The 27,370-nt window shown below is 38.1% G+C and overlaps 1 protein-coding gene across 6 annotated transcripts in view; it reads left to right on the top strand.

Moving 5' to 3' along the window:
• The window catches only part of KIAA1958, a 225,388-nt gene that overhangs the window by 142,843 nt on the left and 55,175 nt on the right, over positions 1-27,370 (top strand). For 2 of the 6 annotated variants that reach the window (XM_082469159.1, XM_082469155.1), the window contains 2 exons: positions 8,948-9,120; positions 19,234-20,181. In XM_082469159.1, coding sequence (XP_082325285.1) covers positions 8,948-9,120; positions 19,234-20,040 — 980 coding nt within the window. In that variant the 3' untranslated portion in view covers positions 20,041-20,181. Of the gene's footprint in view, positions 1-8,947; positions 9,121-11,578; positions 19,090-19,233; positions 20,182-27,370 lie in introns of those variants that run through there. The other 4 variants (XM_082469163.1, XM_082469162.1, XM_082469161.1 and 1 more) reach the window with 4 other exon arrangements.

The following is a 27,370-nucleotide window of genomic DNA, read 5'->3' as shown; positions in this document are numbered from 1 at the left end:
TTTTTTCAATCATTTAAAGTTTCCAGGATCTTCCTTGTTCTTCTCTTTTTCCTTTTACAATGAAAGCTGTTCTTGTTTTAAGGATGCATTATCCTCTCAAATCTATGTATTTATCTTTTAAATTTTTTCTTTGGTTTTCTGAATTAAGTCTGTTTTCAGGGGGAGGATAGGGGATGTGAAATTAGTTGCTCTGCTTGTGTAACTTGGTAACTTCCATGCTTTTAGTTTTCCCCAATTACCAAGTGATGCTTGTTTGTATGTTCACATTTTAAAATGAAAGTCTAGATTTATCATTATTGATAGCTTATAGGATTTCCTTAGACATTATTCAAGGTTCCTGTTTGAACCTGGGCAGAGCTCACTTTTGCAGGTAATAGTTAAGCACAGGGTTCTGCAGGTGGACTTCACCCAGCTGTAATGAGTGGACAAAGAAGAGCCCATGAATAAGCTTCCCTGCAGGGTATATGAACGGAAAACAGGCTGGGAAGCCAGGAACTCTCTCAAATGTAGACACAGGGAAGGTGCTACCTGAGAGTTGGTGTACATTTGGGGATTTCTTGCTTTTTGTAGCTGCTTTCCTTTTTTCCCTCTCTGTCCAATGGGGCTGCCCAGAGTTACCTGAGGCAATGCCCCTTTTCTCTCTGACCTTGAGGGTAGCCTTCCACAGCAGATTCCCTCACTTTACACACTGTCCTGTAAATGATGTAAGTGGCAGCTACGTATAGAGAGCAGGATAATCATTCAGATCTGGCTGTCCTTAGGTTACACTACCATAACCCCATAGTCCCCTCCCACTCCCATGGCCTGCTCCTCCTAACTTTCAGCTCAGAGTTGGCCTGTTTTCTAGTGGGGAAAAAAATTCAAATCCTTCTTTAGTAGTCCCTTCTTTTCCCTGTATTCAGTTATAAGTTCTTACTTTTGTTTGTTTTTCCATCAATATACTCTCCTAAAAATGTCCTCAGCACTGTAACACTAGAACTTCTACTCAAAATTTTTAAAAAGCAGTCAAATAAACATAATTTAATCCTTAAATACAATCATGAAGGAATCATATATGTCATTTCATTTTCACAAATTTCTTTCCCATTATGTAAGTATACAAGCATTCTTTCCCTGTTTCTCTATATACTAGGACGTTGGTTTCCATTTTCAGTGTACCATCTCTGTCCTGTGATAAAAAAATAAATCAGTGAAGGCCGTTTAATTATTTAATGTAATAATTAAACTTAGTCATCCTATCTTGCAGTGTGACTCTTTTCTACTCCTCTGCATATTAAAGTGATGGGGGGAATTCCCTGGTGGTTCAGTGGTTAGGACTCCTGCTTTCACTGTCGAGGGCCCAGGTTCCATCCCTGCTCAGGGAACTAAGATGCCACAAGCCCCGCAGCAGCCAAAAAAATAAAAAATAAAATGATGGGGACTAGGCTGTGTTGCAAATAAATCATTTTGTTGTTGTTTTAAAAAGCTATAGTGAAACTATAGTGGTTGTTTAATTAAATCAGACTTATGAAGGTTAATCTGAGTAAATTTGGGAGGCAAGGATATTTTTCAGAAGCACAAGTGGCTAATATCTAAATTGTATTCCTTACTAAGCATTTTATCCCTGTAGTACCTGATTCCTTTGCTGTAGTGACCAGGGCATAGAGTCAGCAGGACCCAGGTGCAAACCCTGGCTTTAGTACTTGCCAACTCCATGACTTGGGACAGCACAGTGCCTGGTACAGAGAGAGTACCTCAGTAAATATTGGATGCGTGATGTATGAAGTTACTAAATGTGTGAGGTTCAGTTTCCTTACCTGTAAAATAGGTATCAGGTTGCTTAAAGACTACAGATAATTTACATAACTCTTGGCATATAGTAAGCATTCAGTTAGTGCTAGAGGCAATGATAGTAAATTTTATACTAGAATCCTTTCATTAATATCCAGCAAGTCCCAGCAATAATGTGAGTTATGTCAGCTTAGGAGGGCGGTAAGAGGAATATGCCTGCATGACTCAGTTGCTTTGGAAAGCATTTCTAGCACTGTTTACTGCTCTCTTGCTATAAGCATTTATTAAAGCAGATTGTGTGTTCAGCAGTTCAAAGCAGGCTTAAAGGGTGAAGACACAGTCTTAATGAGCATATAAACCAGTTGAAGAGATCTTCTGGGCACAATTAGATTATTAGTTCCAAGGAATAATAAAGCAAACGTGGGGCTCATACTGAAGGAGAGAATAAGGGAGTTGGGTTTGTATGGGGAAAGATCACATAGATGTGAGTTTGCAAGGGGTGAGTTTGCAATTGGAACTGGAATTGAAAAAAAGATACTGTTTGATTGGCACAAAGACCATGGAGGGATTTCTCAGGCTAAGTGTAGGGAAGGTGTGATGTGGATATCCTGGGCACAGGCAGATTCTAGGGAACAAGAAGAGGCTGGTGGTTTGGAGTTCCTCAGCGGGAGCAGAGAAAGATGAGGTGAGTTAGATGAAACCACTTTGTAGATCACCTTGGTAATGCCTTAACTCATTTTGCTATTTCTCAGCCTTTCTGTGCCTGGTTTGAATACAGAAACATTCCAGAGAGGGTCAGAACCATTAGATAAAGTATAAGTTGGCATTGTTTTCACTGTGAGATGGTTTACCTTGATTTTTTTTTCTATCCAAAGACAACAATTTGAACAGTTTAAGCCCAGTGTTAGTGGATTACAGAGTATGAAACGCGGCCAGCTAATGGTTGTGGATTTACTCTGACAACTAGTATTTAAAGCAGCCACATTGAGGAAGACCAGTCTTCATCTGAAGTAATTTGCCAATTGCATTTTTTTTTTTTTTTTTGTAGCCCAGACCTCATCAATACCAAGGAGGTGGAGGGGGGAGGAGGGAGGGTTGCAGGGGAGCATGGCATGAACCCTATTCCTAGGAGGGAGAGACCCTTTTTTTAAATTTTGAATTTTATTTTGTTTATTTTTTTATACAGCAGGTTCTTATTAGTCATCAATTTTATACACATCAGTGTATACATGTCAATCCCAATCTCCCAATTCATCCCCTCCCCACTTTCCCCCCTTGGTGTCCAACGTTTGTTCTCTACATCTGTGTCTCAATTTCTGCCCTGCAAACCGGTTCATCTGTACCATTTTTCTAGGTTCCACATATATGCGCTAACATACAATATTTGTTTTTCTCTTTCTGACTTACTTCACTCTGTATGACAGTCTCTAGATCCATCCACGTCTCTACAAATGACCCAATTTTGTTCCTTTTTATGGCTGAGTAATATTCCATTGTATATATGTACCACATCTTCTTTATCCATTCGTCTGTCGATGGGCATTTAGGTTGCTTCCATGACCTGGCTATTGTAAATAGTGCTGCAATGAACATTGGGGTGCATGTGTCTTTTTGAATTATGGTTTTCTCTGGCTATATGCCCAGTAGTGGGATTGCTGGATCATATGGTAATTCAATTTTTAGTTTTTAAGGAACCTCCATACTGTTCTCCATAGTGGCTGTATCAATTTATATTCCCACCAACAGTGCAAGAGGGTTCCCTTTTCTCCACACCCTCTCCAGCATTTGTTGTTTGTAGATTTTCTGATGATGCCCATTCTAACTGGTGTGAGGTGATACCTCATTGTAGTTTTGATTTGCATTTCTGTAATAATTAGTGATGCTGAGCAACTTTTCATGTGCTTCTTGGCCATCTGTATGTCTTCTTTGGAGAAATGTCTATTTAGGTCTTCTGCCCATTTTTGGATTGGTTTGTTTGTTTTTCTAATATTGAGCTGAATGAGCTGTTTATATATTTTGGAGATTAATCCTTTGTCCGTTTATTCATTTGCAAATACTTTTTCCCATTCTGAGGGTTGTCTTTTCGTCTTGTATATGGTTTCCTTTGCTGTGCAAAAGCTTTGAAGTTTCATTAGGTCCCATTTGTTTATTTTTGTTTTTATTTCCATTACTCTAGGAGGTGGATCAAAAAAGATCTTTCTGTGATTTATGTCAAATAGTGTTCTTCCTATGTTTTCCTCTAAGAGTTTTTTTAGGTCTCTAATCCATTTTGAGTTTATTTTTGAGTTTATTTTTGTGTATGGTGTTAGGGAGTGTTCTAATTTCATTCTTTTAAAATGAAAACTGGTAGCTGTCCAGTTTTCCCAGCACCACTTATTGAAGAGACCATCTTTTCTCCATTGCATACCCTTGCCTCCTTTGTCATAGATGAGTTGACCATAGGTGCATGGGTTTACCTCTGGGCTTTCTATCTTGCTCCATTGATCTGTTTTTCTGTTTTTGTGCCAGTACCATATTGTCTTGATTACTGTAGCTTTGTAGTATAGTCTGAAGTCAGGGAGTCTGATTCCTCCAGCTCTGTTTTTTTCCCTCAAGACTGCTTTGTCTATTTGGGGTCTTTTGTGTCTCCAAACAAATTTTAAGATTTTTTGTTCTAGTTCCATAAAAAATGCCATTGGTAATTTGATAAGGATTGCATTGAATCTGTAGATTGCTTTGGGTAGTATAGTCATTTTCACAATATTGATTCTTCCAATCCAAGAACATGGTGTATCTCTCCATCTGTTGGTATCATCTTTAATTTCTTTCATCAGTGTCTTATAGTTTTCTGCATACAGGTCTTTTGTCTCCCTAGGTAGGTTTATTCCTAGGTATTTTATTCTCTTTGTTGCAATGGTAAATGGGAGTATTTCCTTAATTTCTCTTTCAGATTTTTCATCATTAGTGTATAGGAATGCAAGAGATTTCTGTGCATTAATTTTGTATCCTGCAACTTCACCAAATTCATTGATTAGCTCTAGTAGTTTTCTGGTGGCATTTTTAGGATTCTCTATGTATAGTATCATGTCATCTGCAAACAGTGACAGTTTTACTTCCTCTTTTCCAATTTGGATTCCTTTTATTTCTTTTTCTTCTCTGATTGCCATGGCTAGGACTTCCAAAACTATGTTGAATAATAATGGTGAGAGTGGACATCCCTGTCTTGTTCCTGATCTTAGAGGAAATGCTTTCAGTTTTTCACCATTGAGAATGATGTTTGCTGTGAGTTTGTCATATATGGCCTTTATTATGTTGAGGTAGGTTCCCTTTATGCCCAGCCTCTGGATAGGTTTTATCATAAATGGGTATTGAATTTTGTCAAAAGCTTTTTCTGCATCTATTGAGATGATCATATGGTTTTTCTTCTTCAATTTGTTAATATGGCATATCACATTGATTGATTTGCGTATATTGAAGAATCCTTGCATCCCTGGGATAAATCCCACTTGATCATGGTGTATGATCCTTTTAATGTGTTGTTGGATTCTGTTTGCTAGTATTTTGTCAAGGATTTTTGCATCTATATTCATCAGTGATATTGGTCTGTAATTTTCTTTTTTTGCAGTATTTTTGTCTGGTTTTGGTATCAGGGTGATGGTGGCCTCGTAGAATGAGTTTGGGAGTGTTCCTTCCTCTGCAATTTTTTGGAAGAGTTTGAGAAGGATGGGTGTTAGCTCTTCTCTAAATGTTTGATAGAATTCACCTGTGAAGCCATCTGGTCCTGGACTTTTGTTTGTTGGAAGATTTTTACTCACAGTTTCAATTTCATTACTTGTGATTGGTCTCTTCATATTTTCTATTTCTTCCTGGTTCAGTCTTGGAAGGTTATACCTTTCTAAGAATTTGTCCCTTTCTTCCAGGTTGTCCATTTTATTGGCATAGAGTTGCTTGTAGTAGTCTCTTAGAATGCTTTGTATTTCTGCGGTGTCTGTTGTAACTTCTCCTTTTTCATTTCTAATTTTATTGACTTGAGTCCTCTCCCTCTTTTTCTTGAACAGTCTGGCTAATGGTTTATCAATTTTGTTTATCTTCTCAAGGAACCAGCTTTTAGTTTTATTGATCCTTGCTACTGTTTTCTTTGTTTCTATTTCATTTATTTCTGCTCTGATCTTTAGGATTTCTTTCCTTCTGCTAACTTTGGGTTTTGTTTGTTTTCCTTTAGGTGTAAGGTTAGATTGTTTATTTGAGATTTTTCTTGTTTCTTGATGTAGGCTTGTATAGCTATAAACTTCCCTCTCAGAACTGCTTTTGCTGCATCCCATAGGTTTTGGATCATCGTGTTTTCATTGTCATTTGTCTCTAGGTATTTTTTGATTTCCTCTTTGATTTCTTCAGTGATCTCTTGGCTATTTAGTAACGTATTGTTTAGCCTCCATGTGTTTATGTTTTTTACTTTTTTTCCCCTGTAATTCATTTCTAATCTCATAGTGTTGTGGTCAGAAAAGATGCTTGATATGATTTCAGTTTTCTTAAATTTACTGTGGCTTGATTTGTGACCCAAGATGTGATCTATCCTGGAGAATGTTCCATGCACACTTGAGAAGAAAGTGTAATCTGCTGTTTCTGGATGGACTGTCCTATAAATATCAATTAAATCTATCTGGTCTATTGTGTCATTTAAAGCTTCTGTTTCCTTTTTAATTTTCATTTTGGATGATCTGTCCATTGGTGTAAGTGAGGTGTTAAAGTCCCCCACTATTATTGTGTTACTGTCAGTTTCCTCTTTTATAGCTGTTAGCAGTTGCCTTATGTATTGAGGTGCTCCTATGTTGGGTGCATATATATTTATAATTGTTATATCTTCTTCTTGGATTGATCCCCTGATCATTATGTAGTGTCCTTCCTTGTCTCTTGTAACATTCTTTATTTTAAAGTCTATTTTATCTGATATGAGTATAGCTACTCCAGCTTTCTTTTCATTTCCATTGGCATGGAATATCTTTTTCCATCCCCTCACTTTCAGTCTGTATATGTCCCTAGGTCTGAAGTGGGTCTCTTGTAGACAGCATATAGATAGGTCTTGTTTTTGTATCCATTCAGCAAGCCTGTGTCTTTTGGTTGGAGCATTTAATACATTCACGTTTAAGGTAATTATCAATATGTATGTTCCTATGACCATTTTCTTAATTGTTTTGGGTTTGTTTTTGTAGGTCCTTTTCTTCTCTTGTGTTTCCCACTTAGAGAAGTTCCTTTAGCATTTGTTGTAGAGCTGGTTTGGTGGTGCTGAATTCTCTTAGTTTTTGCTTGTCTGTAAAGCTTTTGATTTCTCCATCGAATCTGAATGAGATCCTTGCCGGGTAGAGTATTCTTGGTTATAGGTTCTTCCCTTTCATCACTTTAAGTATATCATGCCCCTCCCTTCTGGCTTGTAGAGTTTCTGCTGAGAAATCAGCTGTTAACCTTATGGGAGTTCCCTTGTATGTTATTTGTCGTTTTTCCCTTGCTGCTTTCAATAATTTTTCTTTGTCTTTATTTTTTTCCAGTTTAATTACTATGTGTCTCGGCGTGTTTCTCCTTGGGTTTATCCTGTATGGGACTCGCTGCACTTCCTGGACTTGGGCGGCTATTTCCTTTCCCACGTTAGGGAAGTTTTCGACTATAATCTCTTCAAGTATTTTCTCTGGTCCTTTCTCTCTCTCTTCTCCTACTGGGACCCCTATAATGTGAATATATATATATATTTTTTTTAACTTTGGGTTTATTTTATTTATTTATTTATTTATTTATGGCTGTGTTGAGTCTTCGTTTCTGTGCGAGGGCTTTCTCTAGTTGTGGCAAGTGGGGGCCACTCTTCATCGCGGTGCGCGGGCCTCTCATTATCGCGGCCTCTCTTGTTGCGGAGCACAGGTTCCAGACGCGCAGGCTCAGTAATTGTGGCTCACGGGCCTAGTTGCTCCGTGGCATGTGGGATCTTCCCAGACCAGGGCTCAAACCCGTGTCCCCTGCATTGGCAGGCAGATTCTCAACCACTGCGCCACCAGGGAAGCCCATATAATGCGAATATTGTTTAATGTCCCAGAGGTCTCTTAGGCTATCTTCATTTCTTTTCATTCTTTTTTCTTTATTCTGTTCTGCAGCAGTGAATTCCACCATTCTGTCTTCCAGGTTACTTATCCATTCTTCTGCCTCCGTTATTCTGCTATTGATTCCTTCTAGTATAGTTTTCATTTCAGTTATTGTATTGTTCATCTCTGTTTGTTTGTTCTTTAATCCTTCTAGGTCTTTGTTAAACATTTCTTGCATCTTCTCGATCTTTGCCTCCATTCTTTTTCCAAGGTCCTGTATCTTCTTCACTATCATTATTCTGAATTCTTTTTCTGGAAGGTTGCCTATCTCCACTTCATTTAGTTGTTTTTCTGGGGTTTTATCTTGTTCCTTCATCTGGTACATAGCCCTCTGCCTTTTCATCTTTTCTGTCTTTCTGTGAATGTGGTTTTTGATCCACAGGCTGCAGCGACAATTGCAATTTAAAATCTGTTTGCTCTCCTCTAAGACAATGTGAGCCTCTCTGGAGCATCCCCCACTTTCCCTAATATTCTACTTGACCTTTCATTCTTACTCTAAGCTAGCTGATGGGTTGTGGAGTCAGGGTTGAAATCTCTCTCTCTTTATCAATTTGTGAATAGGAATAAAGAAATATGCTAATACCATTTAATTCAGAGCTGTCCAGGATGACAAATAAGATATTTTAGACTATATGTTGCAGAGAAGTAACAGCTCTTCATGTGCTAAGGAAAAGAGAAAGGATGTGTAACTTGTCTTCCTTTCTTTCTATCCTTTTGTCGTTGTTGTTAACATAAATGCTATTTTTTTGCAGTGAAAATTTTACATAGAACATTCTTTGTTTTTCTGCCTTCATTTTTTCCCTTCTATTATTGTAATGCCTGCATTAGTATAGCAGTTAATACATATGGCAAAATTGTTGGGATTAAATGCAAGGTTACTACATCGATTTCATGCTATAAACATTATTCCCTACTGTATTTATTCTAATTTATGTATACTTGATAGAAATTTCATTGTTTAATGTGTTATATCTCTTAGGAGTTTTCTACTATTTAACATGATCCAAAGATACAATTCTCTGAAGAAGAGAATGGCAAATTATTTTAATGCCTTTTATTGTTTTTGTTTCTAGCCTATTCTACTAAGCTCAACAAATTTCCTGTATTTAATATTAACGATGACTTGAATGATCTGTGTACCAGTGCAGTAAGCCCAAATACGACCAAAGCAACACGGTATGCCCTGAATGTGTGGCGATATTGGTGTATGACCAATGGGCTCAAAGATCACACAGACATCACCAAGGTAAGAAACCCTTAAGTTTACTTCTTCTTTTGGTCAACTTCACTGAGCTTCCATGTGCCAGGCACTGTGGTAAGTATTGTGGGGAACATGGAACAGGTACTTTCTGCCTGAGGAAACTTTGAAAGACCATAAAATAGAAAGAAAAATATCCACAGTACAAAACAGAATTTAATACGTGTTCTCGGAATTTACAGATCAGAAATGCCAAAAAATTCGGATGGATAAATTAATTGCAGTTTGTTGAGACTAGCAAAGGAATTGATATTTAAACTGTATTTTGAGGGAGAGGTAGGGTTTCAACAGAATTGAAGACAAGGGTCTTCTAGGCTGAGTCACGTAAGGAAGAGTAAAATTTAGAGGGATAGACCCACTTGCCTGCAGCAGAGGCTTCATATATGGGAGTAGTGGACTATAAAACTGGAGTTTGACAACCCTTAAATGGCAAGCTGAAATCTTGTGAATATTGGGAAACCATTGAAGTTTTGTTTTGTTTTTGTGTTTGTTTGTAAGGAGAGACTTTATTTGAAGGATTATTGGGGGTGGGCAGCAGAGAAGGGACTGTTATAATAAAAACACTCTGACCACAAGATCTGCAAATGTCTTAAGGGTTAGTTAGGTAAAAGGGAAACACTGAATTTTTTTGAACAGGAAGGAACATAAGAAACTTAATATTATAGAGCAATTAATTGGAGGTGATGAGCAAAAATGTATTTAATATTCTTGGTCCTCAATTTCCCCAGTTGTAAAATGAACCCTTAGAGTCTCTTCCAACTTGAAATGTTTGAGGGTTGTGAATAGAAGGGAAAATTCTTGGACATGTAGAGACAGAACAGAAAGATGTATTTTGATTTGGATATGTTGAGTTTAGATAATAGAGACGTCTACCAGATGGATATGTCGAATAAGCATTTGGGAAGGTGGGATTTAAAACATGGGGGAAGTGTTAAAGCTGGAAGTATAGATTCAAAGATATTGCAAATAGAAGTCATAACTGAAGCGCAAGGGCAGGTGACATCTCCAAGTTTGGGTGATGTGTTTAGGGCACCAACAAGAGATGAAATAGGAAATCCAGGTTTCTACTTCTGGCAGCATGGTGCCCTAGATACTGAGAGGGGCGTTTCTGCTGTACTTGCAGAAAGAAAGGGAGCCATCCACAGGGTCAAAACAGGAGCAGTGTGAGCAGTAAGCACGTGTGAAAGGCAGGGCTCTTCCTCAGGGCTTATGTTGATAACATCATTAAGAAGGGAAGAGGCAGGGAGCTAAACTGAAGAATCCTTGATTGAGGAGCAGACCCTGAAAGTGTCTAAAGTTCTTGGTCAGTAGCATACCCTGGCTCCTTGCAGAGTCATATGCTAATAATCTTTGAAGGGAAACATCCAAAATATAGGTACTCAGATTTTTCACAGATTAAGACCAACTAAATGTGTGCTCATTAAAAAAAAAAAAAATCACTATCCACTTAAGGAAATAAATCACCATGAATGAGAATGAATGGAAACAACAAAGAACAGATTTAGACACAAGGAACTTTAGATAGTAGATTACAGGTTAAGGATGTATGAAATGTTTGTTGAAAGAATGAAAAGAATTATAAAAATGAAAAAGCAACAACATAATAATCAAAATGATCCAGCAGATTAGAAAATAAATTGAAATTTCCACTTGTGGCCATAAGGGAATAGAAGGGTCCAGAATTACTCTCCTGCTGTAACAACTAGAAAACTGGGCATAATATATGAAATAACTCTTGCTACAGAACAGGCAGCACAGGACTTGATCCCTAAGATGGGCGCTTGACCACCTCTCAGGCTTTCTGTCTGGAGACAATTTTTAAACTGCATTGAACGGAGGGGAACCCAAACTGAGCCTGGCAATCTTGCTGAGTTGAGGGGAGACAGAAATCAGAGTTCAGGGCAGCTGAGGACATGAGAACAACTAGAAAGAAGTTACAACATTCATTGAAAAGATAAGACAAATCCAGAATTTAATAATGTAAAATTCACAATTTCTAGCATACAATCAACAGTTACTATACATAGGAAGAAGTGGGAACATATAACCCATGCCCAGGAGAAAAATCAGTTAAGTTTTTCACTTCCAACCAATTTGGAGGAGATTTACTCTCCTGCCAGAAACAACCAAAAAACAGACAAATGATATAACTAATGTTTTGCAAGGTATTATATAATACGCAAAGAAGGGCAGTGATCTCTAAGAGATGGGAAACAAGGTGAGCCTTACACGTGCCCCAGCTCGCTGCCTTGAAAGAGTCTACAGGGCTGTGGTGCAGGCAGGGAGCATGCAGGCAGAGCCCAGCAGATTTGCTGAGTTGAGGAAATGGAACTGAGTCCAGAGAGACCCAGGTGGCTAGAATTGTCATAACAGAATATCCGAAAGTAGAGAGCTACACAGAAAGAGAACGTGAGAGAACTGAAGCTATTCTGTCTCAAATATTCAGCTGAGTACTGATCAACATCTGCATGTGAGGAAACTACCCGAGGCTGGCCAAAAAAAAAAAGACGCCTGAAAGAATCAGAGGTAATAGTACCTGGAGCTCACACAGAACTGGAAACAGTACCTCTTCCCACCAGTCAGACTGGAAAAACCTCAGGATTCGTGGGGTAGAGACTTTAGAAAGGTCTTGCATCAAATGTGGAGAATAATCAGCCACAGACCGAGCTCTGCTCTAATCCTACCCAACAAATCTTAAAAGCAAGACCCAGCTACATGAAAAGGTGCTAGATATCACTAATCATCAGGGAAATGCAAATCAAAACCGCAGTGAGCTATCACCTCACATCTGTTAGGATGACTATTATCAAAAGACAAGAGTTAACTAGTGTTGGTAAGGATGTGGAGAAAAGGGAACTGTTGTGCACTACTGGTGCAAATGTAAAGTGGTGCAGCCACTATAGAAAAAGAGTATGGAGGTTCCTCAAAAAATTAAAAATAGAACTATCATACGATCCTTTATCTAAAGGAAACGAAAACACTAATTCAAAAGGATATATACACCCCTGTGTTCATTGCAGCATTATTTACAATAGCCAAGACATAGAAGTGTCCATAGATGGATGAATGGATAAAGAATATGTGGTGTATAGGTACAATGGAATATTATTCAGCCATAAAAAGGAAGAAAATCTTGCTATTTGCAACAACATGGATGGACCTTGAGGGCATTATACTAAATGAAGTAAGTCAGACAGAGAAAGACAATTACCATATGATCTCACTTATATGTGGAATCTAAAAACAAAGAACAAAAAACCTCCTAGCTAAAAGAACAGATTGGTGGTCACTAGAGGCTGGGAATGAGGGGTGTTAAAATGGGTGAAGGTGGTCAAAAGGCCTGGGGATGTAATGTGCAGCATGATGACTATAATTAATAACACGGTACTGTATATTTGAAAGTTGCTAAGAGAGTAGATCTTAAAAGCTCTCGTTACAAGAAAAAAGTTTTTTAACTATGTGTGGTGATGGGTGTTGACTAGATTTATTGTGGTCATCACTTTGCAATATACACAAATATCAAAACATTATGTTATACACCTGAAACTGATATAGTGTCATATGGTAATTATATCTAAATTTTTTTTAATTAAGAAAAAGCAAGACCCAAAAGGGTCAAACTGTTTTCAAGTAACTTAACTATGTCCCAGAACAAACCTTAAGAATATTTATAGGAATATAAGAATATCCAGAACCCAAGAAATAAAATTCATAATCTCTGGCACCTAAACAAAAATTTTCAGACATGCAAAGGAGCAAGAAAGTATCAATATATCACTAAAGAATGAATCAATCAAAACCAAACCAGAACTGACACAGATTTTAGAATTAGCAGACAAGGACATTAAACCATTATGACGAAAATAAGCACGTGAAAAGATGCTTAGACCACAGGTAAATGCAAGACAAAACCACATGAGATTCTACTTCACATTCAGTAGGAAGACTAGGATAAAAAAAAGAAAAACAGATAATAACAAGTGTTGATGAGGATGTGGAGAAATTGGAACCCTCATACATTTCTGGTGGGAATGCAAAATGATGCAACTGCTTTGGAAAGTCTGGCAGTTCCCCAAAAGTTAAACATAGGGTTACTCTCACCCAGCAATTCCATTCATAGGCATATACTCAAGAAAATTTAAAACATATATCTATACAAAAACCTGTACACAAATATTTGTTGTAGCATTATTCACCATAGCCAAAATGTACAAACAACCCAAATGTCCGTCAGCAGATGAATGGATAAACAAAATGTGGCATATCCATAAATGGAATATTATTTGTCAATGAAAAGAAATGAAGTACTGATACATGCTTACAGCATGGCTGAACCTTGAAAGTGTTATACTAAGTAAAATAAGTCAGACACAAAAGAACAGATATGTATGATTCCATTTATGTAACGTACCTAGAATAGGCAAGTTCATAGAGACAGAAAGTATAATAGAGGTTACCAGGGGCTGGCAGGGGGAAGAAATGTAGAGTTATTGTATAATGAGTACAGTTTCTGTTTGGAATGATGAAAAAGTTCTGGAAATGAGTAGTGATAATGGTTGCACAACATTGTGAATGTACTTAATGACACTGGATGGTACACTTATAAATGGTTAAGATGGTAAATTTTATATTATGTATATTTTAGCACAATAAAAAAGCAAATAAATCTATTAAAATGTAATAATTTCACCTTTATTAATAATAATTTTAAAATTCATCTCTTCTCATAGACCCTCATCACCATTTCTTCAACCCCTAACCTTAACCTTTTCTAGGTAAGAGGATCTTGACCTGGAGGAATAATTATCAACCAAAATTCAGTCTGAGAAAACAAAGGAGGCAGGCAACATGGGCCAGAATGAACAGTTTCTTGTGTACAAAGAATATAAATTTTGTGACTTGACATTTCTTCAGGAATTGCTTTTCTGTGATTTTTCTTTGAAACTTGTGGTATAATCAAGAGAAATGTTCTGCACCCTAAGTCAGCTTGGTTCTCCTGACTCCAGGGTTAATTCATTGCTTTAACCCATGTTTATCAGTTCATTGGGTATCTATGATACATTTCAGGCCTACTGGTAGGGTCTTCAGCATGAAGAACCAGTCATGTATGAGATGTCATTCTTGCATTCAGGAAGCTTTCAGTCCACTTTGAGAGACAGACATATAAATAGATAAAAGGCTGTGCAGTATGGAGAGGGCCATAATAAAATTTAAATGAAGTGCCTTGGGATCCCAGGTGAGAGAGTAACTTTGCTTAGGGAAGCTGGAGAAGCCTTTTATATAGACAACAGAATTTGAGCTAGATCTGAAACAAGGAATAGAGGTTTTCCAAATGGAGAAGGTTAGAAGAAAAAACATTCTAGGCAGAGGAATAGCATATGCAAAGACTTGGAAGCATGAAAGAGCCCTGTGGTTTCTACTAATGGCACAAAGTTCAGTGAAGCTGGAAAACAGAGTATGAAGAGAACAAAAGATTAAGCTAGAGAAATAGGGTGTGTATCAGTTATCTGTTGCTGCATAACAAACCACCCCAAAACTTAGTGGCTTAACAGAACATTCATTTTATTTGCTCATGATGATATGGGGTTTTCTCAGCTAAGTGGTTCTTCTACTGGTCTCACTTGGGATACTCATGTGGGTGCAGTCATCTGTATATTAGATGGGAGGCAGCTTGTCTCTGAGTCACACATTCCTGAGGTCTAACTGGGCTTCCTTACCTGGCAACATTATGTACTACGACAATGGAGGCAAACCTGTAAGAACCTGTAAGATGAAAGCAGAACCCCTTGAGGCCTAGGTTTGGAATTCACACATTGTTATTTCTACCACATTCTACTGGTCAAATTAATTCATGGCCAGCCATGATTCCAAGGGTGGGAAAATAGATTCTACTTCCTGATGGGAGGAGCAGCAGAGTCACATTGCAAAGGGGTGTAAGAACAGGGAGGGGAGAGATGGTTGTGGCTATCTTTGCAAACAATCTACCATAGGGTAGAAGCAGATTGTAAAGGCTTGCATACAAGGTAAACAGTTTGGAATTTATCTGAAGGGCAAAAGGAAGCTATCAGAGGTTAGTTGTTTTGTTTTGTTTTGTTTTGTTTTGTTTTGTTTTGTTTTGTTTTTAAACACTAAGGTAGTACGATTTTCTGCTCAGCACCCCTTATTTAAGGAACCATTCTTCTCCTACAATCCGCATGGTTACTGCAGAAGCCATTATGTTAGTACAGTGGCCCACCTTTTGGTCGGTTGTTTGGATCAGGAGTGGGCCAATCAGAATCCTTCCTTCAGACTTTTTTTCTACTGAAAATGAGAGTTGGACTCTTGCCAGTACCTGAAGCTGTAAGATATAACCCTTGGGGAGTGCTAAGTGGCTACACAAAGAAAGCAGCTCTGTACAGAGAAGCAGAGGTGAGAGGTGGAGCCCTGATGGCCTTGAAATCCACTATTTCTGATATCCCTCTTTGCCAAGGCTTTTTCAAGTTTGGTCTCTCTCTTGCAACCACACAAGTCCCAGCTAATACAAAGAGAAGTTAACACCTGCAAGTAGGGAGTTGCAAGTGACAGCATAAAAATCTGAAACCAGATGAGTTTTGGGTGTCATGGTTATTGGGAAGTTATTTTAACTGGTTTTTACTGGTATGTAAGAAAACTATTGCTTTTTATATTTTGTATGCAGCTACTCTATTCTTTCTGATGGCTTTTCGACTGAATCTCTTGGAGTTTCCTAGACCAACAATTAGATTATCAGAAAACAATTACGTTTTGTCCTTTTCCTTTCCTATATGCATATATACATACATACATGTGTGTGTGTGTATGTGTGTGTGTGTGTGTGTGTGTGTGTAATTTCTTTTTCTTGTCTTACTTGGTTGGCCAGAATCTTCAGAGCACTGTTGTATAATAGCAATGGTATTCATCATTCTCATCCTATTCCTGACTTCATAAAAAAGATTCTAATGTTTTCATCTTGGTGTAATTTTTTTTAACATCTTTATTGGAGTATAATTGCTTTACAGTGGTGTGTTAGTCTGCTTTATAACAAAGTGAATCAGCTATACATATACATATATCCCCCATCTCCTCCCGCTTGTGTCTCCCTCCCACCCTCCCTATCCCACCCTTCTAGGTGGACACAAAGCACCGAGCTGATCTCCCTGTGCTATGCGGCTGCTTCCCCCTAGCTATCTATTTTACATTTGGTAGTGTATATATGTCAGTGTTACTCTCTCACTTTGTCCCAGCTTACCCTTCCCCCTCCCCATGTCCTCAAGTCCATTGTCTACATCTGCATATTTATTCCCGTCCTGCCCCTAGGTTCTTCAGAACCATTTTTTTTTTTTAGATTCCATATATATGTGTTAGCATATGGTATTTGTTTTTCTCTTTCTGACTTACTTCATTCTGTATGACAGACTCTAGGTCCATCCGCCTCACTATAAATAACTCAATTTCGTTCCTTTTTATGGCTGAGTAATATTCCATTGTATATATGTGCCACATCTTCTTTATCCATTCATCTGTTGGACACTTAGGTTGCTTCCATGTCCTGGCTATTGTAAATAGAGCTGCAATGAACACTGTGGTACATGACTCTTTTTGAATTATGGTTTTCTCAGGGTATATGCCCAGTAGTGGGATTGCTGTGTCATATGGTAGTTCTATTTTTAGTTTTTTAAGGAACCTCCATACTGTCTCCATAGTGGCTGTATCAGTTTACATTCCCACCAACAGTGCAAGAGGGTTCCCTTTTCTCCACACCCTCTCCAGCATTTATTGTTTGTAGACTTTTTGATGATGTCCATTCTGATTGACGTGAGGTGATACCTCATTGTAGTTTTGATTCATCTTGAGTGTAATTTTTATAGTTCATGTCTGTAAAATACTCTTCGTCATAGTAAGAGGATATTTTTTCTTCCAATCTAAATTTAATTTGCATTTTTGAAAATTTGAAGTGGATAGCATATTCTTTCAAATAATTTTTCAGTAATTATCAAGTTCATATTATTTCTCCTTAATATATAAATAAGTCAATTATATTGAAGTATTTATTACTATTGAATCATCCTTACACTCTGATAATCCCTACTGGTCTCGACGTAGATTGCTTTCCTGCAGTCCTGAATTTGATAATATAGGCAGCCCTCATTTTGCTGGTACCATGTTGACTGCTACTTGTGCATATCAGAGCCATGCCCTTGCTTGCATGGTTCTAACGTGTGTACATTTTGTTTTACATTGGTGCTGGGCAAAACGGAAATCACTAGTACTTTACTTAGGGGAGTTTACATTTATATTCATATACTTTTTTTTTTAACATCTTTATTGTGGTATAATTGCTTTACAATGGTGTGTTAGTTTCTGCTTTATAACAAAGTGAATCAGTTATACATATACATATATCCGCATATCTCCTCCCTCTTGCGTCTTTGGTATAATATCTATCAGATTTGGATTAGAAAAAAAATGAAGAACGCTTATTTTTCCTGTGCTCCAAAACTGTTTACATACAAAAGAAAAGGTGAATCAACTCCATAACGCCATCTCTTTATGAGTGACATACATCTTTGACAATCATTTCATTCTCTTCTCTTGTTTGGGGCTCTTCAGATCTCTTACCTCTTATTGAACCAACTTTGGTAATTTATATTTTGCTAGAAAATTGTTCAGGTTATTTATATTTTCAAATTAACATTCATAAAGTTTATGATATTCTTTCATATTCTTTATTCATTTTCTGTAGTTATAGTCTTTCTCATTCCTAATATTGTTTATGTGTATATTTCCTTTCCTCTTCTTTCTCTCTTTCTTTCTGTCATATTTGCTAGAAGTTTGTCAACTTTATAGGTCTTTTCAAAGATTACATACTTTCATTTTTTATCTATACCAATTTATATCTTTTCCAGTTCATTAATTTGTTTTATTTTTATTGATTCACTCTACTATTTTTGAATTTGATTTACTTTTTCTAGTCTTTTGTGTTGAATAGTGTTCGCTTATTTTTAATAAAGTTTCTAACAAAGGCATTTAAGACTGTGGTGTTATTGGAGTATATTTGGCAACACCTCATACATTTTGATATGTAATGTTTTCAGTTTGCCTCATTTTTAATCTATAATTCAGTTTTTATTTTCCTCTTTGACCCAAGGGCTATTAGAAGAATGAATGTTACCAGTACAGTTTCTGCTTTTAAAACATCTCTTATTGAGACTATCTTTTGTCCTAGAATGTGTATTCAACCTAAATTGACTATGAGCAAGGTGTGGTTTTATCTTTATGGCTCCCTCTTGAAAGTAAAGCTTTCTTACCCACCAGCCTTCCTTCTCCTGCCATGCCTAAATAAGGAGCACTCTCTAATTGTCAGTATAATCATTGTCTTTCATATCTTTTGAACAAATACTGACATTGAAACCCTACAGATTGTTAAGTCAGAAATATTTCCAGACTTATTCAGATAAATTCAAGTGAAAAATCAAGGGGCATTAATTTGCTGTGCAAAATGGACATGTGAGTCATCTTTCCCTACAGCACCAAGTACATGCAGAGATCAGGGAAATTAATGTCGGAATGATTCAGAGTTTGATAAGTTTAGTTCAGGAACTCTTCAAAGAGGATGGCTGAATTTTATTGAAGGGGAGGGAAGGAAATGATTTGCTAGAAAAGAGACGAAAGGGCTTTCCAGAGAGGAATAGTGAAATTTACAAGGCCAATAATAAAAATAATGATATATATATATATATATATATATATACACACACACACATATATATATGTTGTGTGTATGTGTGTTCATTACTATTTACAAACCCTTTCACGTCCACTACTTTATTTAAGCATTACAGTAATTCTTTGAGAAGGTATGATTATTATCTCCCGTCCTGTTGCTTAAAACACTGAGGTTTAAAGGGACTAAGTGGAGCCCAGTGTGGAACCTAGATCTTCCGGCGTGAAATTCACTGTTTTTTCCACTGTACCATGCTAAGAAGGCAGCCCTCTAGAGGGCTATCCAAAATACAGCCCCTAGTGAGGATCAGGAGAAGGAAGGAAGGGTCTGGCTACTTGGGTGTCCGCAAATGTGTAACCTCAGTGTTTGTCTCATTTGAGATCCCTGCAGTGAAGTTGAACGAGCTGCTTGAGAACTTTTATGTCACCGTTAAGAAGAGCGACGGCTCAGACTTCCTGGCCACGTCGCTCCATGCCATCCGCCGAGGCCTGGACCGCATCCTGAAGAACGCGGGCGTGGGCTTCTCCATCACCAGCAGCACCTTCAGCTCCTCCACCAAGAAGCTCAAGGAGAAGCTGTGGGTGCTGAGTAAGGCAGGGATGTCAGGTGCCCGTTCTCGCAACATTGTCTACTTCTCCCTCTCTGATGAGGAGGAGATGTGGCAGGCAGGGTGTCTGGGGGATGACAGCCCCATCACCCTTCTGTCCACCGTGGTCAAGTACAACAGCCAATACCTGAATATGCGGACGCTGCAGGAGCATGCTGATCTGATGTATGGTGACATTGAGCTGCTCAAAGACCCACAGAACCAGCCCTATTTTGCCCGGACAGACAGTGTCAAGCGGGAGAGTCGGAGTGGTTCCACTCGAGTGTGCCACGGGAAGATCTACCACGAGCATTCCAGGGGACACAAACAGTGCCCTTACTGCCTCCTCTACAAGTACATGTACATCCACCGACCACCCACCCAAATGGAGGCCAAGTCCCCTTTCTACCTTACCGCCAGGAAGGAGGCCGCAGACATGGGCAGCGTGTGGTACGAGGAACAGAGGATGGGACTGAGGTCTCTTCGGGGAATTGTCCCGAACTTAGCCAAGAAGGTCAAGCTGGAAAACTGTGAGAACTTCACCTTCGTCTCATTTACTCAGGTCTCCAGGAGGCTTGGCTCCCACAGCTGCTGCCAGTGAGTCTCCCCTGGGTCCCGGCCACCACCCGACACACCCTGGCAGGCGGGCGCTCCCCCGCAGCCAAGGCCAGAGCTCTGAGGCGGCAGGGATGACCGTGACTTCATGGTCAGGCTGGTCCCTGTCAGTGGGACTTTGAGTGATTTCTTTCTTTCTTTCAAAGATTTCTTTGACTTTGGGTTTGTTTTTTTAACTGAAAGTAGATGAATATTTAGGATGTTTTATCCAGATGTGTGTCACCTTTGTTAAATTATAGAGTCTAATGCACTGTATAAGTTACTACATACACAAGAGTGAGGAAGTTCATTTTATCTAGTGCCTTTTTAGCACAGATTTTCTCAAAAAAAATAAAAGGGGGGGGGGAAAGAAAACTGTTTAAGTAGTCACTAAAAAAAAATCCCAGTAGCCTAGTAGCTTTAGAATGTTATAAACACTTTGTGGAATTACACTCACAGTGAGGAACTAGGAAGAGAGAGGCAGACATGTTAACTATTTCCAGGAGAAAAATTGCACCTGGCACTCCTTATGTTTTGTTGTTGGATAACTTGGTCCTGCAGAGCAAGCAGCCTTGCTTGATGGGAGGTCGTGGAGCTACGCTCAGTCGTGCTGATAGGAAGGTGGGGACTGCTCTCAGCCCTGGGAGGAACTTGACCTCTGCATCAATGGAGACAGTTTTATGAGAAAAGATTAATGCACCAAATGGTGCTTGTGAGAACAAGGTTTCCAATGAACTAGACGGTTTGTACCATGAGGGAATTTTCAGTAGTGAGAGAAAGTGTCTTGGAAAAGCGGTCTGTGATCAAAACGTGAAAAACCTCCTGAAGCAGAAGTGCCTACGTTTTCTTTCTCAGCGTCATGTGAAAGCTATTTTCATTTGAACATTTTTTAGAGGTTTTTTTTTTCATCTGTTCTTTGTGTCATACAGTTGTTCTGTCAGCATATAGCACTGGACTGTAAAACAACTGAAAGTAGTTTTCAGGCGTAACCAGGAAAATCCAACAAAACAAGCTGCAAAGAAAACAAATCCCAAAATGTGTTTATTAAAGAGTTTTGAAATATTTTTGTCAAAGTATGACTCTTTCAGCCACAAGAGATCTCATCATTTTAGGTTGGCACCAATGCTTGGGACACGAGGATGTAGGCAACTTACCAGGTAAGCAAACCCAGCAACAAGGACATAGTTGAAAAATCAGACCATGATGATAGGTTATCAATGCAGTTTGAAATCATTTCACTCAGGTGAGACTGAACCTGACCACTTGTTATTCAAACATTAACAGAATGTTATAATAACTGCTCTGAATAAGTGAAAAAGGAGCCCAAAGAGGACTAATTAATAATAATAATAATTTCTAGGGAATCTTTATTTTGTATTTGAGGAAAGACTGCTACAACGTCATACCATTTTGTTCCTGTGTATGTTTTCCAATCCACAATTGAAAGTCTAGTATACATTCATTTTGTAGGAGTCCTAAAATCAGCCCTATTTCTTTTTCAAAACGTTATTTTAGTATTTATTTTAATTAATTGTTTTAAAAAATCATTCACTGGTCATTGAAATATGTAATACTTCCTTTACCGGAGAAGACTCAACCAATGCTGCCTTAAGGTTTAATGTTGTTCCCTTTTTAGTTCCTGCACATTTATTTCGTTTACTAGTTGATCTTTCTTGAATATAGATTAACTTTGGTATGTCTCCATCTGTATATAAATAACAGGTAATATTTAATAAGCAGTGTTATGACTTGATATTGCACACTGTTCTGTTGTACTTTCCTATAGGGATTTTAAGGTTTTGATTAAAAGAGACACAAAACACGAGGTACAGTTTCCTTTAGTGGGTGAACACCCAAAGGAAATTTTGTTTGAGGAAAGCACATGGTTGTTTTTCTTGTCAGTACTGCACTTAAACAGAAATATAACCTATGTGAACTACTGGGCAGGGCCTGCAGCTTAATTAATAAAACCTCCATTTTTATTTTAAATAGATTCAAGAAGAAATTGCCATTAGATATCACTGGGATCTTTTCAGATTTTAACATTTCCAAAAGTAGCAATAACTGATCCAGAGGCTGTAATCTTTCTGTTGATAGTGGCTTTTTATCAGCTGAATAACAATCTCTGCCTCAGGTTTGTCGCTTATCACCTATTTGATGGACTTTCAACCCTCAGAATTCTGAAGTGAATGATTATAATCAAAGTCAGGAGGTAGAATCTCCAGTGATACCTGATGGAAGGAAAGAATCGTATCTCAGCATCCTAAATGCCATTCATTACATGCCTCCTGTGCCACCCACTGTATAGGTACTTTGTCTATTATATATTTGTGTGTAGATGTGTATGTGTGTGTGCACACACACACTTTAAGTTTATATGTGATAACACCTAGTAAACCTGCTAATATGGTGAAGCACCTATCCATCTCTATGGCTGTGTCCATGCTCAGAGGATCTGAAGGGGGGCAGAGTAGCTAGCTCTTGTTGGGCTTCAGAGCTAAGGCAGTTGTTCTGTCTTTTCGGCCAGCTGTAAACCATACCCTCTGGGGACTCCAGGGTTTTCTACTCTTGGCCTAAGCCAGGAGAAAGGAGATTCCCAAGAGAAGAAAGGGGGAGGTTAAGAGTGTTTTCTCCACTTACCTTTAGTGTTTTTTGTATTCAGAAGTGGGAATGAATACCAGGAATTTGCACATTCACCGAGGCTCAAGTTGCCGTGGCTCTGCGTCAGGAATGGTGGTGCTGTAGGTGTTATGGGACCCAGGGAGTCCTTTGGGTGAGCTCTTGCCCCCGGCACCTTCTGCACCTGCTCTAAAGGAAGCCCCGCTCGCTTGGTACCTCCTCCCCAGAATTTAGCCAGGCTCCCCGTGGAAGTTTATTCCAGCAGAGATGGTGGGGGCATCAGCTTGAAGGGTATGATTCAATGAAATGTAAAGCCTTTAGCATAGCACCAGGCACATAGTATTATTTATGCAATAAATCTTAGTTATTTTAGTTACAACCTTTGGTAAGAGTAATAACATTGTTCACCTAATCTGCACTGTACCACTTATTCCTTCCATTATGGAGATTCTCTCTCCTTTAAACAGTTAAACTTGAAGAGGAAAGCAAACCTGATAATGTGGTCACATTTATACCCATAAATTCTACCTCCAGCACCTCCAAGCCCTGATACCTCAGATGTAAGCAAAAACAATTAAAGCATAGAGAAGCCCTGAGAGGCATTATGAGAAAGTTTTCCCATGGTTTAGTGTGTTTGCAAAGGGGAGTATTATGGGAAAACCTAACCAAAGTTGTGAAAGAAATGGTCTCCTCGGTCATGTGGCATTTCCCAGCTTTCCTTGGATTATATGCTGTATTAATCTGCCCTGACTGATAAATGTTTATAGAAATGTGAAACTCTGTTACTTTGATTTTTATTTTAATTCAACCTCATTAAAAGCATCACGCTATACCCACCCTATCAGCATGTTCATAGACAGTTGTGGAGAAGATGTAGACAAAATAATCCTCCTGTAGAAGCGGAAGCCTCTGGCTATAGAAGGAAGATTACCAGGCTGGCAGCGCCTTCTCTCCTCACTTGGTAAATGCTGGTCTCACTTTCCTCAGCTGTGAAAGGAGATCATCGGAAAAGATCATCTCCAAAGTGAATAATATTACATTTCTGCAATTCCTCAAGGCCATGTAGTTAGGAAGCGGCAAAACTAGGAGGCAAAATTCCTAATTCCTCAAGATCATATACTGAATCTCCTAAATGAGTGCTTCTCGCTATATTGGAACCCTTGCTTTAGGAATAAGTTTTCTTGAAATTTTAAGTTTGACAGCTCCTTAAATTATTTTGCTATCTCTATAGGCAGCAGAATGTTATTTTTCTCAGGTTAGGCTAACACTAACCACATTGTGACCACTTAAATAAACAAATATTTATGTTTAAATATTACTCTTATCAAACAAGCATCACTTTGTTGCTTTTATTGAAATCTGGATTGCTAACAGTGGGTTCTTGAGCTAGTAACCAGTTAACTTTAGGCAGCAAGAAATGCAAACGATGAAGTCCTCAAAGAAGAGTTACCTCATTTTCTCTACAGGCACTCCAATTTAGTCTAAGACCCATACATATTGAGAAACTGTTAACAAACAGCCCTGAACCGAAGAATGCATTAAAAGTTTCAAATTCATGTATATCTTTAAATGCTTTTACTTTTGGGGTGAATTTTTAATGCTCTGTTTTAAGAGAAAAACATTCAGCTGTTTAGGCAAAGTTCTTAGGTAAAAATCTTTGTTGTGTTTTTCCATATAAATTATCACCTAAGCAAAAACAGGAGTGGAGGGAGAGATTGGTGATGACCTAAGGCTGAACTCCCTTTCTGAGAGAAGAGGAGGCTGTAGGGAATGAAAAACTAGCTTATCTCTGGAAATTCCTGTGTGTTCTGTATCCATGTATCCTGACATCATAGGGTTTCCCAAAACTCCTTTTAGGGAGGCTGCCCATCCTTCTGGCAAAGTTTGCCTATTTTGATGATGATTTTGAGTACTTCTAGTTCTTTATAGCCCAAGAAATCCAGAGAGGTTCCCTATGTTTTAATTGTTGATCAGAATCAGATTTTTATGCTCAATTAAAGTGCTTTATTGTTTATCTAATGCAGTTCATATGGAAGTTAATAATTTCAGGAAATACTTATTAAGACCAAAAAAAAAAAAATCACTGGATTATATGTAGGTGCATATTGCTTCCATTACTATTAAAAGCAATTAGATAGATCCCTCTCCCCCACTGAGAATGGGCTCCTAAATATTATGGTCAGTATAACTGATTTAATTAATTTACATTTAACTGTAGTTATTGTTACTGATTTGTTCAAATAAGTTTCTGGAAGATTCAGATTTGACTAACACTAGCTGTGGTAAGTGCTTTCTCACAGCTTCCTCATATTCTCATTTAATTCTCACAACAGCTCTGCAAGGTAGGTCTAATTATTCCCATTTTACTTATTGAGAAACCAAGGCTCAGAGAAGTTAAGTAAATTTCCCAAAGTCTCACAGAGCTAATAAGTTGGAGAACTTAAGTTTGAACCCAGGTCTTCTGACTCCAAAAACAGTGCTCAACGCATTAAACTAAACTGCCTTCTTCAGGCCCAAAGAGGTCCATTTATCACAGAGCTTTTAAAAAATTAAACAGCTTCTATTTGTTTGGGAAATATTTCATTTCTCAAACCATACTGTGTCATACCTTATATGTACTCTCTTACTAATTCAATATATTGGTATAATTCAGTAGTTCCTGGAAAGCCTGGTGGTTTTCTATGAATGAGTATAACATTTTCTGCCTACTGAGAACCTTCTGTGTTTATCCAATAAATAACTCATATTATCTATTGTCTACCTTAAAGGGCAGATGGTCATGCCAGTTTATTCTAATAAAAGTCAAGTCGTTTACAAACTGCACCTGTTTTGAATGGGTGTCATTGCTTAAAATGTAAAGGACTTCCTAGCCTGCATCACAATTACATGCTCAGGGTTTTTGCTTTCACTTTTTAATTTTGATGTCAGAGGATTTTTATAATCTTTAGGCTAAAGCGACCTCATAGCAAAATATACTTATTTAGTCATTTGTTTTCTATTCTTTCCTTTATCAGGGCATGGGGATTTTTTTGTTTTGAGACTTAAAAAATAAGAGGTTATAGGTAACTCTGAGACAGCCTAATCAAAATCCCCCATTTTACCAATAAGAAAACCGAAGCCCAGAGATATTAAAGGGCCCATCCAAGGTCAGCAAGACAATAAGTAGTAGATTCAGGACTAGAAAATTAATCCAGAATCTTTCCTCCATACGATAGCTGGAAGATTTGGATTTTAAAAAATTAATTAATGGAGCTGTCTGGCAGAAGGCCCTGCCATTGAGTTCCTGCCTTCCAAGAAAAACACTCATATAGACCCAGAAGAAGGCCACCTCTCAATTCTCGAATCTAGAAGGAATCGATACAATTTACAAGGCATTTGGAAGTGGAGTGAGACAAAACCTTTCAGGTTGTAGCTCACTGTTTTCTTTCACTTCGCTTCATGAAACAGGTTCTGTGTGAAAGATATTTAATACTTGTTCTCATTAACCATGTCAGTCTCCTTACTCAGAGCTCTGGTGCCAGAAAAATAACTGGCTTATCCTTTCTCTTAACCAGATGCCACACTATAAAGTGAAAAGCTTCTCTATCCCACCCTCTCTCCCATCTCCCCGCCCACCTCCTCTTCATTCAGTCCAGCTCCAAGTTCTAGGGCTAAAATGTGAGCAGCAAGCAGAGAGGATCTATTGGAGGCATGGTGCATTCTGAGAAAAACGCCCTTTAGGTGAGGACAAAAACAATAAATAAGTAGCAGAAAATGCAAATATTGTGATTTTTCATGTATGGTGTTGGATCAGAGATCCAGAAAACCAGACAATAGAAAGGAAAAGGATGCCACTTCAATAGAAAAGTGTTAAACTAGAAACTGGACTTGGAAATATGCACATCTTCTTACCCTCAACCTGTGCATCCAAAAAAGGGATTTGACAAACACTCAAGTGGACAGATAGCATAATGAAAGGCAAATACTGGCTTTGAGGAGAAAGGACCACATTTAAGGATGAGTATAGAGAAAACAAATGCGGCATTAAAAAAAAAAAAAATGTGACTGAACAAAGGAAAATGAACAGCTTCCAGAACAGTTGAAAGTAGTCTACTGCAAGAAACAAGAAAATTTTAGGATTCTCTTTGTCATAATTGAAGGAACAGAAGAATTGCTTCTATGCAGCAATAGTATGTTATCTTAAAATGGGAATGGATTAAGAGAAAAAGGCAATGGAATAAAATGAAAAAGAAGATAAACTAGAAAGAAGGATTTCAAGGAAGCTAAAAACACAATAGCAGATTAAAATCCACATTGGAAGTAGAAAAGAACAATACAGATGCTTATAAAAAACTCAGTGTGGGACTTCCCTGGCGGTCCAGTGGTTGAGACTCCGCGCTTCCACTTCATGGGGCGCGGGTTCGATCCCTGGTCAGGGAAGTAATCCCGCATGGTGCGGGATGCGGCCAAAAAAAAAAAAAAAATCAGTGTGAAGGACAAACGAGATTTTCTTCCTATCGTTCTTTCAAAAGAAACAGGAGATGAAAATAGGGGAAAGATAATGGATTTGGAAGACAGAACATTAGCTAACATTACTGACATTTGCTTTCCTGATGGAAGGAGTATATTGATAAAAATATCAATAGACTATAAAAATGAAATCTTTCCTGAACAAAACAAAAATCTGTGTATTTAGATTGAAAGGTCTCACTGCATTCCAGGCCAAAAAACAAAAAACA

The sequence above is a fragment of the Balaenoptera physalus genome (genome assembly GCF_965194825.1).
Source record: "Balaenoptera physalus genome assembly, chromosome: 7".
In the NCBI taxonomy this organism is placed as follows: domain Eukaryota; kingdom Metazoa; phylum Chordata; class Mammalia; order Artiodactyla; family Balaenopteridae; genus Balaenoptera; species Balaenoptera physalus.
This window is presented reverse-complemented; position numbering and strand designations above follow the sequence as displayed.